Source organism: Dysidea avara, chromosome 12 (assembly GCF_963678975.1).
Source record: "Dysidea avara chromosome 12, odDysAvar1.4, whole genome shotgun sequence".
Classification (NCBI taxonomy): Eukaryota; Metazoa; Porifera; class Demospongiae; order Dictyoceratida; family Dysideidae; genus Dysidea; species Dysidea avara.
In genome coordinates, this window is record NC_089283.1 from 18,368,898 (window position 1) to 18,388,612 (window position 19,715).

The window sequence follows — 19,715 nt, forward strand, 5'->3', positions numbered from 1 at the left end:
CCCAGCTATACCATCCTCCTCTTCTACACTCGTTTTAATGATAGTCTTGCATGGCCAGACCACTATTTTCTTCAGAGTGGCACTTATCAATTAGAGATTGTAAGTGCCCCCTTGAAAGGGGGCACTTATAATCTATAAGTGATAAATATTCATGTTGGGATACATGTACACCATTTTCTTGGCCATTAGATTTGATGGAATGGTAGGTTAACAGAAAGTCAAGATCCCTCGGCACTAAGCACCACATCTCTTTACAAGTCTACCCCTGCCATTTCACCTGGCTTATGCTTTATATTTAACTGCTTAAATTGACAAAGTTGATATTTAGCCACGTCTCCTAATCTTAGACCTTTGATCTACTAAAAAAGTGCTGATTAGAAATTTTGGTGGATACTTGTCAGACATTCACCTATTAGTTGCAAAAGTTTCAGCTTGGGGTCTCTATGGGATTACAAGATAGGTGCTCTTATATGGTGGTGTGTATGGTATTATAGCTAGGCCTTTCACTAGCCTCTACTCTGAGAAAAGGATGTCTCACCGATTTCTGCTAGAAACACATTAAGTGAAGATCAGAGGATCAGATTTTGTGGTTTGTGAGCTAAGAAGAATAGGACAGAGCAGTAGCATCTGGTGACTCCTTGCTTAGCTTCTTCCTGCACTGATGTGTCACAGACATTCATACCAATGGTAATATATGGAGCTCTTTCACACATCCAGGCTGTGAGGTCTGAGATTCTTCCTACGATTACTCCAGGTATGGCCTGGTATGTCAAACAGATTGCAACAGGACTGAGCCATGTAGACTAGATATTGAGGATTACAAATTCACCAACTTTAAGTCACATGAATATTTTCTAGTCTAGTCAGCAACTGTATATGATATCATCTACATTTCTATGTATAGGTAAGATATGCAGTGCTAGGATTCTTCAGTGGATAAACAGCCCTCATGTAATAATCACCAAGGCAGAGTCGAGGTGATTGTAACATCATTCCTGAAGGTTGTAAAGAATCCTAGCAATGCATATCTTAGTAATTTGGACAATAATGGCCTGTGTGACTGGAATTTTGTTAGGGAGCCATAAAGTATGCAATTTGTTTGTCAGAGTTTGTGGCTAGGTGTTTTATTATTTTATTACATGTATTGTATAATCGAAAGTTTCAAAAACTCTCAGCTGGTTATAAACTAAAACTCTTTGAAGTTTAGCTTTAAAAAACTTAATAAGTAATAGCACCAGCTCACCACTTTAGATGATAATACTACACTGCAATAAAATCAGGGGGGTGGTGTACCAGACAAATGTTTTCTGAAATGTTGACAAGTTCAATATTTACCCATTATAAATACCCTTTATATGGTACATAAATTAAATAGTGTGGAGTGGGCCTGTGGTTGTTGTGGAATTTGACTTAATACAAAAGGCATTTTAATGTCCACCTGCTCAAGAAGATAAGCTGGCTGCATTTGATAACTATACAGTAAATCTGACTGAATAAATTGCAGCACAAAGGTGGTCTTGGTGGTCACTAATACAGGTTGCACTGTACTTGTACATGTTCATTGGTAAGACAAAGTTGGCATGGCCTTATCAGGAGTGGATATTAGAGGTGTACACTCCCATATGGCAGTCATAGACTACAGTACATACCACAACATACTTAACTATAGTATTATCTCTTGAACCCATTGTTATCCCACCACAAAATTTTATCAACAATATACCATGACCCAACCCAGTTATTATTTACTAAAAATTCTAAAATTTGAATCAGCACTTTTTAAATATTCAGGATTAAAATGTTTAATAGGGCCTTTTTGAACCTTAATTAAGTTGATATCCCATAATTTATGGATTACTTGAAAGATCAATTAACAGTCTTTAATCACTGAGAATTTTATTTTAAAATATTAACACAGTGGTGAGCTACAGTTGATTTTGTAACACAAGACGGACCAATTTTTTATGAAATATACAAAATATTTGTGGTTATGAATCAGAAACTATGTGGTGTATGGGGCTAAAAATTGGCATGGGTGATGAGCAGCATAGGTACTACAAACACACCAAGTTCCAAGAGGTGACCCTACAATTTCCTACTTGACTGCATACAGGGGCGGTGGAGCAGGCCAAAAAGTGAGGGGGCCAGGCCAGCTATAAGTTGAAGACCAAAAAAAAAAAAAGAAAAAGGTCACTACTTACTGACAATAGCTGCTCTCCACCAACTATATCTCCTTACTTATAACTACACATATGTAGCTAAGTAGCTTGCAACACTGCATCTCTGAATAATGTGACTGCTCTATTAGATTATCCAGATCCTGACTGTTTTATTAGAGTATCTCGATCTTTTCAGTGTCCCATAAAAGTGGGGGGGCCATGGCCCCCCTGGTCCCCCGTCTCCACCGCCTATGACTGCATATGATATTACACAGAATCTCTTTAGTACTACAATGCGAAACACACAGACTATATAGATTTATTTACTCATATACAGCTATCCAATGAGAATGCAACAGCTAGTTTGTCTTACAATGCATGCATCTGGCTCAGTTGTGCCGACTGCTTTATTAGAGCATTTGAGAGCTGTATTAGAGTATCCCTTGAGTGAAAGAGCTGAGAATCAAGGGGGCATAACTACCTTTTATACTAAGCTGTATTCTAGCCCTATAATTGGCTCTATACAGAATCAAGATATCATGTGACTGATAAAAATAATGAATAATAAAAATTATGGGGTAATCAATGCCATGTGGGCAGTGATGATAAACTGTGAATAAAGAAACACAGTAGTGTGTTGTATGGTCAAGAATACTGGCACACCACACCAAAGGTATATGGACAGGAAGAAAGAAAACGTTTTCACACATGCATAGCTCTGTGGTCCCTTCTCAAAAGCGCATGATTTTTTTGCATTATATAGGTACCGGCAAACTTTGGCACCTCACATTCCAAATTTCAGATTGGATCACATTTGTGAAATACATGCCCTCAAAGTTAACCTCATTTTTGGGGGTGTAACTCAAATGTGCAACTTGAAAATCCTTGGTGTACATTAAGCATGTATTGAGGTGAATTCATGTACCAAGTCTGGTGCAAATCTGAAAAATATTCATGGAGTTATTGATGATTATTTTGTGATAAAAAGACCAATCTTTTGTCACATCTGCAGGCTAAACTGCTTATGGAAAAGGCTTGAAAATCAGTCTGAGTATAGGTTAACCATACATTTTGTGGTTTAACAGCAAGAGCTACAGAGTTACAAGGAAAAAAACAAACATAATGTAAAATAGTGGGGATCAAAATACTCTAATAGAACAGTCACCAAGTAGCAAAATGTGAGCAAAAAGTTCCCCCCCCCCCCCCCCCTCCAAGCTTGAACTAGGGACCTCCATAGTAAACCCTTAACCACTGAACCATTCTTGTGTTACTAAATTTTCCTTTTATCTACAGGTAACAAAATGATAATATTTATATTTTTGTAATACCCCATTAGGGTGTACTTTTGAGGACTTCTAATAGAACACACACAGAATGTTCTAGAGTGTGTAATCTAGATTTTCCATTAGCAGATCTATGAAATTGTGCACTTTTAGTATTGTGTAGATTTAAACTAGAAATTAAGTGAGTTGTTCACTGATCTGCTGATAACCCCAAAACCAGTTTGTGGCTGGATTTTATTAAGAAGAGCTACCAAAAGTGTTCCTGAGTATTTAGACTTACAGTAGAATATGATGATTGTCTATCCGCCCTCAACCTTCTTTTGTTGTCATGATCATGGTTTACAATATTTTATACGGAAATGCCAGTCTACAGCCAGCAGTATTGAAATTGTCTAATGTAACAAGGGCTTAAAGTTAACCAAACCACATGATCAAAGGTCTAATCTTATTGATATTTTTCTATAAGAACAATCAATGTTTCCCAACTGTAGTGTCTTCCAACTCTGTCAATAATTTCAAGATACATGTATATGAGCAGGGCTTAACGTCTATTTCCTGTAATAACAATAATCAGTGGCATAGGCAGACCAACAGGAATGGGTGGGCACACTTATCCGTACATGCGGTGTGGGGCCGTAATGGAACTCTGGTCAGCCTGGAGATGGCCCTATGGGGCTGTACAGCTTTGTGGTATTGGATAAAGACCTGTACTGTGAATTTCCTTTCATTTAAGCCAGTTTTGAGACCTGAATGGCCCATAATTTGGCCTAATTTATCCCCTAATGTATCCCTAAGCCTTCCTTTTCAATTTTTTGAACAACCTTAGGCTCTTTCCCTCCTCCCAGGCCCCCTCCTCCCTCCCCTTTTGGAGCTCACCTGATACAGACAATCTCGGTTTAAAACTATCTAAAATGACAGGAAACTTAACTGTTGCTACTTGCACAGTGGATGTTCTGGAAGGTAAGGAATCGGTGTAAAACATGTGAAAATGTGCTACACATAGTTTCAACCATTGGCGAGCTACAACACACTAAATGCTTAAAACTGGCATTTCTCAATACTTTTAAATAGGCAATAAGACCGGTTTTCCCAGACTGAGTCACAACTAATCTCAGCAACATAACTAATCTCAGCAACATAGCCAAGGGTGAGCCTGGGGTATCTCAGCTAGGTCAGCAACACCTGCTCGCTATTGCTGTCATAAACAAGAGACAAATAGTGTATGTGCGTACCTTGGTAGTATGATATATTTGTTGTAAATGAGCAGCTGATGTTGAGAAAAGTTCAACGAGTACATCATGTGATCCAGTGGCTTTTCTATTTAATGTGTAGCATCATATCAAATTTTAGGTGAGGATGGAAGGTACACGAGGGAGGAGTCTATCTTTTCACTGACTTCTTTTCACTGATTCTTATTTTAATTGGTAGTCAAATGGTCTAAAGTGATAAACGAAAGTTAAAATCATTTGGCACATCAAGCAAATTGGTTGGAGATGAAAAGTTGGTGACTGAATTAAGCCATATGATTATCTCAAGAGTCAGGCTGGAACATATATTGTGTACAAACATGGATGACTACAAAACAAGGAAGTGCAATAAGCTGGTCAGCTTTCACGTGATGTTGTTTCTAGTTTCTATATCTTAATGCAGTCCTAGAGGGATAAGTTGCAGGACCAGCAGCATAGTGAACAATTAACTCATTAATTTATGTGCTTTTAAATAGTTTTTAAGCCAAATGTATCTAGAGTCCACTAAGGATGGATTCACATTTTGTGCTAGTTAGTTGCATAGGGTAAAGCATTGGGTTGCCACTGGACTTGGGAAAAGCAGCCAGCAAAAGCAGACCACTCAAGTCTAGCTGATTTTGAGAAATTAGATAGTTTATTCATGTGGCTTTGTGCTCTTGGTGAAAATGGAATCTGCTGACACTATGTGAGCAATTAATACCGGTTTTCCCAGATCCAGTCACAATTACAAAATTTAAGTCTGTAATATAATCCCATTGTAACTACTGTCTTCCATGATCATTATTGTGCCTGTAGATGAAAAAGAAATTGGGTAAAAATAAGTCCAAAAGCCAGGCTTTGGGGTATTTGTAATACAAAAAGAAGCGAAATCCATGTAAAAAACAGTTATGCTGTAAAAACATGATGTGACTTTAAAAATCCTGTGTGAAAAAGTTGTGAAATTGAAAGTGACGGCCAAGAAATGGCTTTCAAGAAAGAAGTTATTGATTGGTATGAACATCTTTGCAGCCATTTCTTAGCCGCTACATTTTAATTTACAATTTTCTTACTAAGGCTTTTGAAAACTGCACCCTTTCTTTTACAACTTGAACCAAAATTCACTGTTTATCTGCAAGCATAGTATTTCAAAGTTTTACCAAAATTTTCCTTATTACATGAGTTTCTTGAATTTTCTGTAAAACACTGTTTCACAATATCTGCTGCATGGTATGCAGCTCTTTTATGTATAGGTGTAGTAAAGGAGGGTATATAATATAGGCAGGCAAAAGCCCCATTTTGATTTCAATGGAGTCTTGATTTAAACTTCCCCTCTAAATACTGATATACTCTAATAGAGCAGTCATAACTAAGCATGCATCGTATAGAAAAGTACTTATGAGACTTGGTAACTTCACAAATGTGATGATTTTATTGATTTCAAAGTATCAATGTTAAATGAAACATTTACTTGGTTTTTACCCATTTGGCATTCCATAGAAAAGCAGTCAAGAGCTGCCATTATACTTGCACCAGCACACTGGTAACTTGTAGTTAGCCACCGTACCAATGGCGGATCCAGGATCGGGCATTTGGGGCAAATCCCCCCCACCTTGCGGAGGAGCCAGCCATACTTCTTATGGCCAAGATCAGTTTATAAAACTCATGAAAATATACACACTTTACTAGCATTTATTACAAATTCGCCTGAAACCAAAGCAAACCAAACTGTGAAATAGTCATCCAGCACCTTCGTGTGTACTAAGCGCCTCTAAAATAATTATTGTGTTGCTGTTGTTTAAGACATTCAGTGCCTTTTAAAGATGTCACAACTGCAAAGGCCAAATTCAACGGTGAGACACTACTAAGAGGTGATTATTTGCTGTTTAAAAATGCAGCAACTAACAAGAGAATTTGGCTCTCCCCAACCACCTACAACTTAGCCTGTTTGTGCCCCTCCCCTTGCCAGCTCCTGGATCTGACCCTGTGTACAACTGACGAAAGAAGAATTTAACAAATTCACAATTAATCAGCTTTGATAAATTAAATTTTGACGAAAAGCAAGAAATCAGATCTAAACACTGACTCATACGTAGTATTATTGACATTTGATGAATTAAAATTTTGATGAATGTAACCAATTCGTCAATTTTTTAAAAATTTCCTGTCATACAGTATATGATAATGCTAAACCCACATATTGTCAAATTTTTCAGATCACCCACCCGCATTGCTATGTCTCACCACCTATATTATAAGGTTTTGCCATTATTTCATCATCTCCATGTTTAATGATTGTATAGATTTAATTATAAATGAGCTCGCTTACATAGCTAGGCATAGAAAAAGGAAGGCTGGATGGACTGAAGAGCAATCCTGATGTCAGGAGAAGGGACTTTATCCCTTTCACTTCTTAAGATAATGATTTAAAGAATGAGATACTCTAATAGATCATTAGCTAACTCTAATAAAGGAATCAGGTGCATGTAAGACTGTATAATGAATAATGAAAAATGAACCACCCTCCTACATTGGTTCAGGCTAACTTTCTGATATGAAATTAAACATAAAATTAACAATAAGTGGCCTGAATAGTATAAGTAGTGTCTATTACACGTTCTGACTCCCTGTATTCACTGAATTTCACAGGCTTTAAGGCTTCTCAGTAGGATAACATTAAAATTCCTATAGTGAGAAGTTAAAAACGACCACCCGCCCTCATACTTTTTGAAAATCCTCTGACGATCAGGACCGCCCACAGGGGGGGGGGGGGGGGGGGGGAGGCAACTGGGGCATTTTGCCCCGGGCCTCAGCCTGAAAGGGGCCCCAGGAGGCCCCATGAAGGGCCCCCTGAATACCTGCTTAAAAGATCCATATACTCTAATAGAGCAGTCAGATCTAAATACTCTAATAGAGCAGTCACAGTATTCTTCAGAGGAGCAGTATAGCAAGCTTATAGATAAGGAGATATGGTTGGTGATGGGTAGTTATTGTCATTGCCAGCAGGTTGTGACCTTTTTTTTTTTTTTTTTTTTTGATCTTCACCTTACAACTTGGGTCAAGGGCCCCACTTTAACTCTTTGCCCTGGGCCCCTTAATTTCTCTGGGCGGCCCTGCTGACGATAACCTGTGAATCAATTTTGCCTGGCTTTAAATGTTTTTGCTTTGCTCTGGCCCAACCATACTGATAGATAGCTAAACCCTCATCTAGCTACTAGCTATCTATGTCCAAACTTATATAGTTGGATTACATTAAGTTTAACGAGTTATAGGTAACTCACACGACATACTAAGAGACACCTTTGCTGTGTTATAATTCAATCCCGTTTCCCAGTTGCAATCCGGCGTTCTTTGCAGCTGTAAGGTACACCAGTATCACGCGTGAATACATTATTATACAATATTAGAAGCGCAGGCGCATGCATAGCCATGCCATAGTGTTAGCTAATTGCTAGCTGTGTCAAACACTCATAAACACTTCAAGGTGAAACTAAGAGCCCTACAGTATCCGTTTTTCATAATATACTGCTTTCCATGATTCAATTGCATTTTGCCATTGGTTACCATTTAGCTATATACCTATCCTCAGCGGCTACTTTGATGCTGAAGCCAGCACTTCATACTGAGAGCATGCTCTGTCTTAATGTTCCCACCCTTCCTTCTATGAGACATAATGAAGTGTAGAGTACAACTGCCAACTTGCTGTCAGAGGTCTGTACTAAATAACCCACAGTTGTTATCCAGCTCATAGTTCAAGCACTTCAGTAATTTTTTAAAAAAATTTATGTAATCAGGGAAAATAGCATCAGCCAAAAAGGCTGTTTTTCAGCTATGCCCTGAGATCATGAATTGACTCAAGTTTCAGTTTCTGCAGCTACAGCTTGTCAAGTCATATATACAGTGAATGTCTGTCATGCCAGTGGTACACAGATTGAATGGGTTCTTTTGAGGGTTGGTGCATGGGCTGGTATGCTGGGAGCTAAAGGATGAAAATGTAGTTATGTATATAAGCAAATCTAATAAAATGATAGTCCAATGAGATACTGCCACTCTCTCTAGAATCTCTTGAGCACCATGCACAGCCGTTCCTATGCCATTGTGATGGGATGTAATTTTTCTCTCTGGCCTGCTGCAATCTTGGTGCTTGTGTGGTTCTGAGGCTCCACAGCGAATTGCTATGCAGGTCACGGAAGCTCACAATTAGGCTTCCTAGTAATATAATTGAAAATGCTATTCTTGTTTCACGATTGACTATATTGATTGTTTCAGAGAAAAAAGAATTTTAAGATGTTGATCACAGATGCAGATCAACCTGCAGAGTGTAGCTACCTACATGACATCTGTGCCACGTTTAGTACAATTATGATGCTTATTCATACCAAAATATCAATTTTGTCACAATCACAGGGAAAACTTCTTGAAGAAATGACTCCAAATTGGTTTGTAGATAGGTTAATGATCATACCAGTGCCTGAAATTGGAGTACAAGCCACAGGGTTACAAGTATAGACTCCATGAGCACTAGAAATTGTGCATAAGTTAGCTGTAATGTAGCTAGCCATTGTGAATGGTGCTGACTTCATTCTATTTGCTGTCTAGCAGTGAGTAAATTTCACACAAAAATAGCCAAACTGTGAAAGGGGTGTGGCCTTGAGTGGAAAAGTTGCAAAATCAAAGGTGGCAGCCAAGAAATGGCTACAATATTGTTAATGCTTATATTGGACACAATTACTATACAAAATTTATTAGCATTAACATTATTGCAGCCATTTAATTAAATGTCATTTGAAAGCTGAGCTTTCATAGTATAGGTATAGGACATCTGAAACTTATGGCCTGCATGTATAGAGCTCGAGCATGTATGTAAAAGATGCTGTTTTGAATAATTCTGCTATGCCTGTATATAGCAGCCTAACACTCCCATGGTAGCAGTATATAAAAGACCAAAACTTCAATTAGTTGGATTAATAAAACACATAAATGAGTGATACAAAAAAGATTATGCAGCTAGACAGTTAATTGCATTATGATTACTTATGTATGACAATAGCAACTTTAATGGAGCACTGTTATGGGTTGTTCAAAGGAAAGTGAGAATGTAGTTGCATGGTGATTAATCCTTATGATGTTAATTCTTAGATTAACTCGCTTGTACATCATAGCAACAGGACAATCCCATGTTCAGATCCTTATGGCTGTTGCTATGAACATGGTAATATCTCGCTGTCTATACATATATATGAACCCAAAAAAACCAATGACATTAATTTTATGGTTGAGTAGGACACTGTTACAGACAGACAGTAGTTATGCCTGAAGGTACATATACAGCAAACATATTATAGGTCAGAATCAAACACGCAATCAGTTACGACATTAGATATGCTTTAGACCTATACTAACATGACTATGTCTATAAAAGGTGTCATATTTTCCCCTATTATGCAGATGTACTGTATGATATGTAACTAATGTTAAAACTCTGTGTGCATCTGCGTCACTGTAAAATGGAGGTGTTTAATTACACCCTACATAGGGTGTTATATTACACCCACATCTTTACGGGTGTTTCTCTGCATCATTAGGGTGTTTTTGTCAAAACTGATGGAAACCCACAATCAAAAGTGATGCTTGGTTGTTAGATTATTAATACAAAAAGCTAACCATTATAAGCAAGGTATAAATAAAAGCATGTGGCTGTGTTATGTATCGTACATGTGTTATGATTCTATTTCAATAGGTAGACTTCCTTTGACTTTAAGAGATGGTAATCCTGTTAGCAACCTGTGACACCTATCCCAATACTCTCCCTTCAAAGGGTCAAACTTTTTAGTATCCAGTGTTATTTAACACCCTAGTGGGAGTTTTGTAACACCCTGATGAAGTGTAATAAAACACCCGCAAGGGAGCCCCACAGACATAGTAGTTAGGACACCTAAAAAGGTGCCCTGGAACACCTTTGTTTTTACAGTGTGTGTCTGCGTGTGCATGTGTGTATGTTCATGTATGTAATTGCTAACAAATCATGAACCTTCACTATATCTACTGAAGTGAAATGTCTGTCAGTGAGTGACAGGTCCAGAGTTTTGAAAAGGGGTCCATACTAGCTATAGACTGTATGGCTCATGCAACTATAGTCTTCACTCCTCAGCATTATCACACCGTTAATTCTTCATACAAGTTTGTATACATATATACCAATACTAGGGTAGACCTTTACTTATCAGGTTAAAAGGCACCAAACCCACCACAATTATTGGATGATGGTATCAACTACCTGAGTTACAGCCGAATGGAATTCAACATTTTGTGCAGTTCTTTAATAAAGGCCATTATAAAATCTATAATACTTCACATATACTAATAGTCTGCCTCACATTATCACTGCATATTAATTTTCTGATGGAATTATATTTCAAAGACGCCAGCTTTCACTATCTTAATGTATTAGAAAATGGCAGGTGGTAGTTTGCCACAAGTATCTTGATGACTGATCCATGCAGCTGCCTCCAAGCCAGTAGAAGACTCCTGAAAATTTTACATACCACATTTTAATATCAATAAAATCTTAGTTTTCTACTACTTGTGCTATGAAGAGTTATGCAATAAATATCCCCTTGTGTGATGATCTGATTATGGCTTCACCAGGTTCAAACACTGCAACAAAGTGGTAGAACACTTTTAAAAAGGGGAACTTGCCACTGAATTTGTATGATTACAACTTACCACACATATTTACATCTTATAGTCAAGTTGTGTATAAATTATACATATTGCCACCTGCTGTTCATCATGTCAGTTCAATCATTTTACCAATAACCTGTCATCACAGTTATGTACTCATGAGACAGATGTCATGCACTAAAACACTTAAACCAACTTATGCAATTGCATTTCACTCATATGTTGGAATATCTGTATACATTGTTAGTCAATTGTGACATCAGTGAATTATACACATACTGTTATTAAAGCTTTACAGTGACCTGCACTGAAAGTCTGACAGCAACATGTGCATACAGTGTAGCTATACATTCCTTATTCGTCTAGCAGTTATTTCACCAGTGAATCAGCTAGGCAGACACACTTTTCATTGTCGTGCTTAAAATCCTTACAAAAGCACACCCATAGTAACTTGACAGCTGTTGTGTAAATTGTATAGTACATTATTTTATCAGAAAGTAAGCGTTGAAAGGTTACCCATGCTAACTAGTGGTCTATAGTGAATTTAATAAACAAATATATTTTATGTTTCGACATCAACACATATGGGTGTAGTTGTGTAGTTGTTACCTAATATATGAGCATGAATACCGCAGACATTGGGATGACTGTTGAAACCAACTGTTACTGCGATGGCAGAGTATAAACATGTGTAGAGGTTACAGGCAACCCAAATATATCATTTGATTAAATATTCATATTGTTAGTTTGCAACCACATCCATAACAAAACATGTTGTGAGTAACATTGTAAATCTGACTTGGAAAGTAAGGGTGTACAAATAGTTTCTCCAAAGGTGAATGAATATATAGCACATAGGTTCATTATTAACTACGTAACTGACTTACGTATAGTGATTATAGGTGAACAGGTATGTATAGCACAGTGAAACACCATAAGTATCTACCTCTTTGAGATGACCACTTATTTATATGCCATGACCTAGTGTAAAGGTGCATATCTAGCAATACTCACTACTATGTTGTGTGTAATGAATACATACATGTATAGAGTAATGACATGCCAATATTAACTAGCGGTCTAGTAATCCAATAAACAAATATATATTTTATATTTTCTATTTCGACACATGTGGATGGCTTGCAAACATGGGTAGTTGATATGGTACATGTACACACCACAGACATTAGGATGACATTTGAAGCCAACCATCACTATAGCGATAGTGTGTAAACACATATAGAGCTGACTGGCAACCCAAATATATCACTAAAGTAAATCTGTTTAATTGTTCCATCAATGACCACAACTAAGTGTGTGCATATGAACATGTATTTAAGTATGTATGTTAAACTCAAAGTGTAGAAGGTGGAAATCTTCATATGTGACCGAATTTTGGAAAATCACCCATATGGGCGCATTTGACACCTAAAATATTTAACGATCAAATCACAAACTTTATATAGTGAAAATCTACTTGTAATAGTTGTAAGCCATTCTCAATACCTTAAATTACAAGAAAATTCTTGAAATATTTATAAACTTGTGCCCTGCTCTTATTAGCAATCCACTAAATATGAAAATTCTAATTATTTCATGTGTGCCCATATGGGTGATTTTCCAAAATTCAGTCACATATGAATATTGTTGCCATATAGAAATATTATCTATGGATACCACAGCATAATTATGTTATTACTACATTAGAGTAACAGTGAAACAGACAACACAATGAAACATCATTAAGTACTACCATGTGCTACCATATCCAACAGAGAACTCATTAGCCAATTGAAATTGTGTAAGTCTGCATATATACACAGTTATCAATAAAAAGTGAACCAAAAAAATATTTATTTAATGTGTACACTCAGTATTACCATACCTTACACATAACAGTCTAGCAAATTTAATGAACAGAAAATATATTTTTTTTCTATTTTGACACATACATATAGATGGCTTACAAATGTGGATAGGTGATGTGTACACAGTACACACACCGCAGACATTGTGACGACAATTGAAGCCAATCATTGCTACGGCAGTCGTGTGTAAGCATCCGCTGACTTAAACAGGGTGCCTGAATGCAATGTATCTCTAAACTCGTGTACACAAGCACACAAGCACACACATATATATGTATATACACATACAGTAATATAGTAAATGTTGAAATTGAAAATGCGTTCATGTTACATGCATTATCATTGCCTAGTAACTACATGCAAGACTGATATAACTTTTTTGTTCATGTATAAGTAATGGATATTTGAGCTTTGAATACTTGAGTCTATAATAGGTCTGTATAAGGATGTCTCCATAAGTGGCCATTTCATTACTGCTGCCACTTCAAAAGAAGGTTCCAAACATTATTACACAAATTTATTTGAGAGATGCCACAAAGCTTTGCTTCACTGCACACATAGAAGCCATATACGTATACACAGGATGGCATTATCCATTTGCAGCCATTGGCATGATATCTCTTTCAATAAGATCACATCTGTCATGGTATACCAAATTGTTCTACACTTGTTTTATATACAGGTCACTATACTTAGTCAAATGGTCTGTCTGTAGTGAATAGCATACTGTGTAATGATGTCTATGTTTCACTATTGTCAAAAGTGTACACAATGATCAGCATAATTATATTGGACAGCCATCATTAGGTACTCTCATATCTAGTATAATGGTTAAGTGAAGACAGTTGTACAGCTGTTCATGCTGCTTCCTGAAATTATGATACATACATATATGTGAGGAATAAATTGTCCAGCAGTCATTGATACGTAATGACACATAAGCTTTAATTTCACAAGCACAAGGAAAATTAGGAATTTTAAGTTTGGTATCATAGAAATAAAAAGGAGCAAAACAATGTCAAAAGAAGTCACTAACTTGCATGCATAGAAAATGTAAATTTATATAGTGCACTGCTCACTCTTTCCATAAAATAGTTTTATTGTGTAAATTATGGCTAAGCAAACAATATTCATATAAGAGTCTTAGTCTTTTGTCTTAATTAAATAGACAATTACCAAAAATGTTAGCTATATATGTACTTGTTATAAGTATTAGCTGATATATTTCTTGTTTCATGGAACTGAACTGGGATTTTTATTCTCTAAGCATTTGATAATTAAAAAAGCAAGTGTGGTTGGCTGAAATCCTGCCTCTAATGGACTTCAAAGGAATCATTAATATTGTATAGCAACCATAAAAGACTCAGTCTGAGCTACAAGTTTTTAGTTGGAGCAATACTGCATTGTGAGTTGGAAGAAAACTGCAGAATGAAGCAAGTGACCTTCTTCTTGTTGCTATTTGCTTTCTTGCTGGGTGAGGTTTAGCACAGTAGCTTATGCTTCTAATCTTCTTGTTTAACTAATGTCGCACTATTATGTGTATCTACAGATGTGACTCAAGGCCACACATACATCATTAATCTTAATTGCTCAGAATTTGATAAAGAACTGGGAGAAGTCTTCCATCCTTACAGACAGATAAACGGATCAAACCGAGTGGACTACTGTGTTGAGTGTAGATGTGATGAGGTAAATTCATGAACTGCTACTAAATAAGGCCTTAGTTTTTCATCTGTTGGTGCCCACATATATATATATATGGGCTTTGTTTCTATTAACTAGACAACTGAATTTGGTAGCTCACACAAATCAGAGCATGACTGTTTCAGCCTGTTCTAGCTAGTTAGTAGCTTAAAACATTACTTAACAATTTAGCGCAGTTACAACCATCAATAGTGCCAAAAATCACTAATGTGGTATTTATATATATATATATATATATAGAAAATGATAATACAGGTAGGGACATAGCACCAATCTTTTATTGACTGAATCAAACTAGCAGCACTGTAAAATGAAGTCCAGTTGGCTTGCTGCTTAAAGTGTGTATGCACAGACAGCCCGGCTGAGCAAGAGAAATGAGCTGTGAATGGTAAACAATGAAGAAAATAGTCAATATTCATTAGCAAACATTCAAACATTTTAAAAAATAATGCACATGTGCACTCTCATCTAAAGTTATTATGTGATGTCTTACAGTTGAAGCATTCAATATACGTCATAAGTAGCTACACACTTTACACTGAATGTCTGGCATGTTAGCAAGGCTTCAGTCTAGGAACGCCTTGTAATCTTTTTTGTTCTGCTTCACTACAAATAATTATTTGAACCACTAGCAAATTTTTTACATGGTGTAAAGTATATATTAATTTATTATACTCTTCAGTAAAGTATGTATAAATCTACAGTGTATGTATGTATGCACACTGGCATTGTATGATGTTAGAATTTGTACTGCCATAATTAGAAGTATTATTTTGTGTCATGCACGATTATTCTACAAATATCATTTACGGTGTTACACATAATAACTTAACACATGGATGTTGTTAGGAAAAAACAAGGTAAGATTTAGGATTGCTATTGCCTACATAATGAGGTGGCTATGCTCTTATATCTTGTGGCTAACTCAAAATGATTACCATACACATAGTAGGTCTGAATTAGTGAGATGATGACTCAGTAAATCTTCACTCTGTATGGCCAGATGTAGTAGTAGAATGTTTGTTTAGGAAACCTTCATTTAAGGTTTCTCTTCAAATACTTCCCTCACCAACAATAAGCATGCTTAATCAATATTATTAACTTGTGGTATAAAAGGAAGCAAGTAAGGGTAGTTGGATTACCCATGTCTAGAAGTTCTAACAATGTTACTATTCACTGTGTTTTGTTTTCTGTTTCACTGTATCACTCCATTGTGTATTCATCTCCTGTGGATGTGACATGCATGCATGGGTCCCTGCTACTCTGACAACAATATGATAACCAGACAAGTATGACAGCGACATGTTCTGAACTTGAATGTCCTGAACTGAGATGTCAGAAGGTCATCAAGAAGGAAGGAGAATGCTGCAAGAGCTGTGATACTTCAGGTTAACATTATACGTGTGTATATGCATTGTATATTTGTACATACATTATGGATGTTCAAAATTATATTTAATCGATGGCATTTGGATTTTCATGAAGGCATTAAACTCTGAAGTAGTTTAGTAAAAATTTTGAATACAAGTGCTCAGTTAACAGAGGAATTGAGCTTTCTTAGTATGAGTTAGTTACAAGAACACATAATAGCCATTGATTGAGTTAATACAGAAACTGTTCAGTGCAATAGCTAACTCAATTTTCACATGGTTACAGTATCATGTAAGTATCTATATAAATCACATTTCATTAAAGTGCGTCATGTAGTGATACATGTGTTCCCTTTACAGGTGTGGTGAATCTTGTAACTCATGAGTATGCAACTAAATGCACACAAGGTGGAAGTACGTACACAGATTTAACTGTGATCCCATCCCTGAATAGTTCAAATCCCTGTGAAGTCTGTTATTGCTGGGTAAGGATGTTGAGTGGCTGTGAGACAGTTTTATGATTGATGTAGCTAGTATTATAGACAGCTGCCTTGGTTACTAGTAGTGTACTGAAAAATATTAACTTTATAAAGAGCAGTTCGTCTACTCTTGTACTGTATTTGTTAATTTTTTCTGGCTACACCCTTGGATATGCTATTAATCTATGCTAAGTATAAAGGCATGTGTTTGATACAAAACTCTTCTTAAATGCTTCATGCTTTAATGTATCTAGATAGGTTTCACAAGAATGTATCCATCATTGTGTAGTTGTTAACATACGTATTTGTACAACTGACAGGAGGGAGAAATCGTTTGTGACAGCATTTTAAAGACTTGTCCAAAGCCCAGATGTAGAAGTAGTGAACTTATATGGGATACAAAACAGTGCTGTCCTAGTTGCCGACCAAGTAAGCAGTAACCACTCTGATTTACAGTATTAGAAATTGACCAAATATCTCAATACAATAGGTACAAACAATATAACTACTGGCCAAGGTTTGTGATATGCTTTTAGGTAATCAGTAAACAAGCTGTATACTTTGAATATATTTAGGCAAAACATGTAAGGAACGTGGCATCATTTATCAGGATGAAGACACATGGAATCCATACTATCCCAGATTTGGTGTTTTGGATTGCTTTTTGTGCACTTGCAAGGTGGTGACATTCGTTAGGATGTGTACAACATATCTGTGTATGCCATAGGATGGGATGAGGAGCTGCAAAACAATACCATGTCCAGAAGTAAGAGCTTGCACTGCTGATGATCCATACGAAGATGTGACTGTCTGTTGTCCCAAGTGTTCAAGAGTACCCAGTAAGTCATAAAAAGTTAACCTTAAGTATATATGAGCAATTTTGTCTTTACGATAATGTATGATACAGCTACTACAGAGCCACCTGAACAAGATAAGAAAAATACTACCTACCAGCCACCAGTGTTAGTGCCAGATCCGCCATCTTCAACACAGTGTAAAGACAAATGTTCACATGGTGTCTACAAATCAGTAGACAACTTAAAGGATCAAGTTGCTATAGAATCTATAGTTTCAAAGAATACTGACATATATGTTTGGTCACCTGACTTCTCCACAATGCAGTATGAAACTTATACTTCACAATACTTTAGTGATCATTTCGTCAACAAAACATTCACATACATTGGATGTGCCATTCAAAGTAATGATAATGTGTGCTGATGTCAGCTGGTTGTAGAATATAAGTAATGCTATGTTTGTGCTTCTTACATAAAGCATGTTTTCACAACAACTGCTATATACACATAACCACAATACAACTCTATAAGTATTTTATTTTGGTCTTATAGGTTCGGTGACTAGACTACACAACCGATTTAGCAGTAAGAATAGAATGAGGAATCTTACTTACTGCCAAGCACGCTGTGCTGAACAAGTCATTGAAATACTGAAGCCAGTTAAAATGCAAGAAGACACTAAACCATGCAATTAAACATTTTTGCGATTACTAATACTATGTGTATAAAAAGCTGTATACATTGTAGTCTCATTAAAACTCTAGATTATACTGACAGTTTTGTTGCATGTAGCTTGTGTATATCAACTTGCTGTATGCGTTGACTATTTGTATATAGTAAACTAATAGCTATATTTCATAACATAAATGGCCAGCACTGAGAAGAAAGTTGTTAATGTGTGAGCTCTAGGGGAATGACCAGAGTATAGGATCTCTGGAAAAAGGAGCACTGCTTGAAGGTTCTTAGTTTACTACTTTGTTAAGCTGCTTTACTGTAGTTCTATCCAGTTATACTGATAGTAAAATGTTAGTAACTTGAAGTGTATGGAACATAATTGTTTTACTAAGTTTTTAAACTCTCAGTAAAACATCAGTGAATGCGGGTTAACTGAAAAACTACTAAAACAACAAACAATTAACTGTTCCATATACTGGGGATATACCACTCTAGTAAACTAAGAAACTTCAAGTAGTGGGGGACTGGGTACAGCTCTACAGAAGCTATGTGCATTTATAACTATAGCTTTCTTGATGCCTGAAAGTTCACCAGCATTAATTTATTGAATCAGTTCAAATATAAGCCAAAGGAATTTTAAAACATAGTCTGTTAGGATATCTGCACTATACGTTGTAATTTTATTTATATAGTGTACCCATCTGTGTATAGTGTACCCATCTGTGTATAGTGTACCCATCTGTGTATAGTGTTTAGGGTTCAATCCATATTTATAATAGGCAATCTAATCCAAAACAGCCAAGCTGTAAAAAAAACAGTGAGGCCCTCAAAAAGGCTATGGTGAAAAAAGATGTGAAATCCAAGGTGGCGGCCAAGAAATGGGTGTGATGGTAGGTTAATGATAAAAATTTTAATAACGACAATTCAGGTGAATTTTTGTGCCGCTTGGTCTTGGCAAAAAATTCACCTAAATTGCCGTTATTAAAATTTTTATAACCTACCATCACAGCCATTTCTTGGCTGCCACCTTGGATTTCACATCTTTTTTCACCATAGCCTTTTTGAGGGTCGCACTGTTTTTTTACAGCTTGGCTGTTTTGGATTAGATTTCATTTCTTTTTGTATTTGTATACCCCAAAGCCGGCCTATGGCCGGCTTTGGGACTTTTTTAACCTGTCTTACCACAGGAAGAAGAAAAGATGAAGCAGATGTACTTTAAATATTTCTGATTTTATCAGTAAATATACAAATTATATATATAATACATATATTTATCACAGAACTCTCCATGGTGGTTTCTTTGTAACTGCACACTCTACAAGGTGACTTCTTCTTGCTGCTCTCTCTACAGGGTGAATTGTTTGTAGCTGAACAATCTACATGGTAACTTCTTCTAGCTGATCTCTCTACAGGGTGATTTGTTTGTAGCTGAACTATCTACAAGGTAACTTCTTCTAGCTGATCTTTCTACAG

The 19,715-nt window shown here is 36.4% G+C and overlaps 1 protein-coding gene across 1 annotated transcript; it reads left to right on the forward strand.

The window, feature by feature from the left end:
* The first annotated feature begins 14,613 nt into the window (after window positions 1-14,613).
* Window positions 14,614-18,442, forward strand: LOC136241870 (chordin-like protein 1). The gene is made up of 10 exons (XM_066033254.1): window positions 14,614-14,691; window positions 14,767-14,906; window positions 16,207-16,309; window positions 16,652-16,776; window positions 17,091-17,199; window positions 17,261-17,287; window positions 17,346-17,449; window positions 17,498-17,609; window positions 17,678-17,971; window positions 18,120-18,442. Exons 1-10 carry the CDS (start codon window positions 14,646-14,648, stop codon window positions 18,260-18,262), a joined length of 1,203 nt encoding a protein of 400 aa, XP_065889326.1. The 5' UTR covers window positions 14,614-14,645; the 3' UTR covers window positions 18,263-18,442.
* Window positions 18,443-19,715: the final 1,273 nt, after the last annotated feature.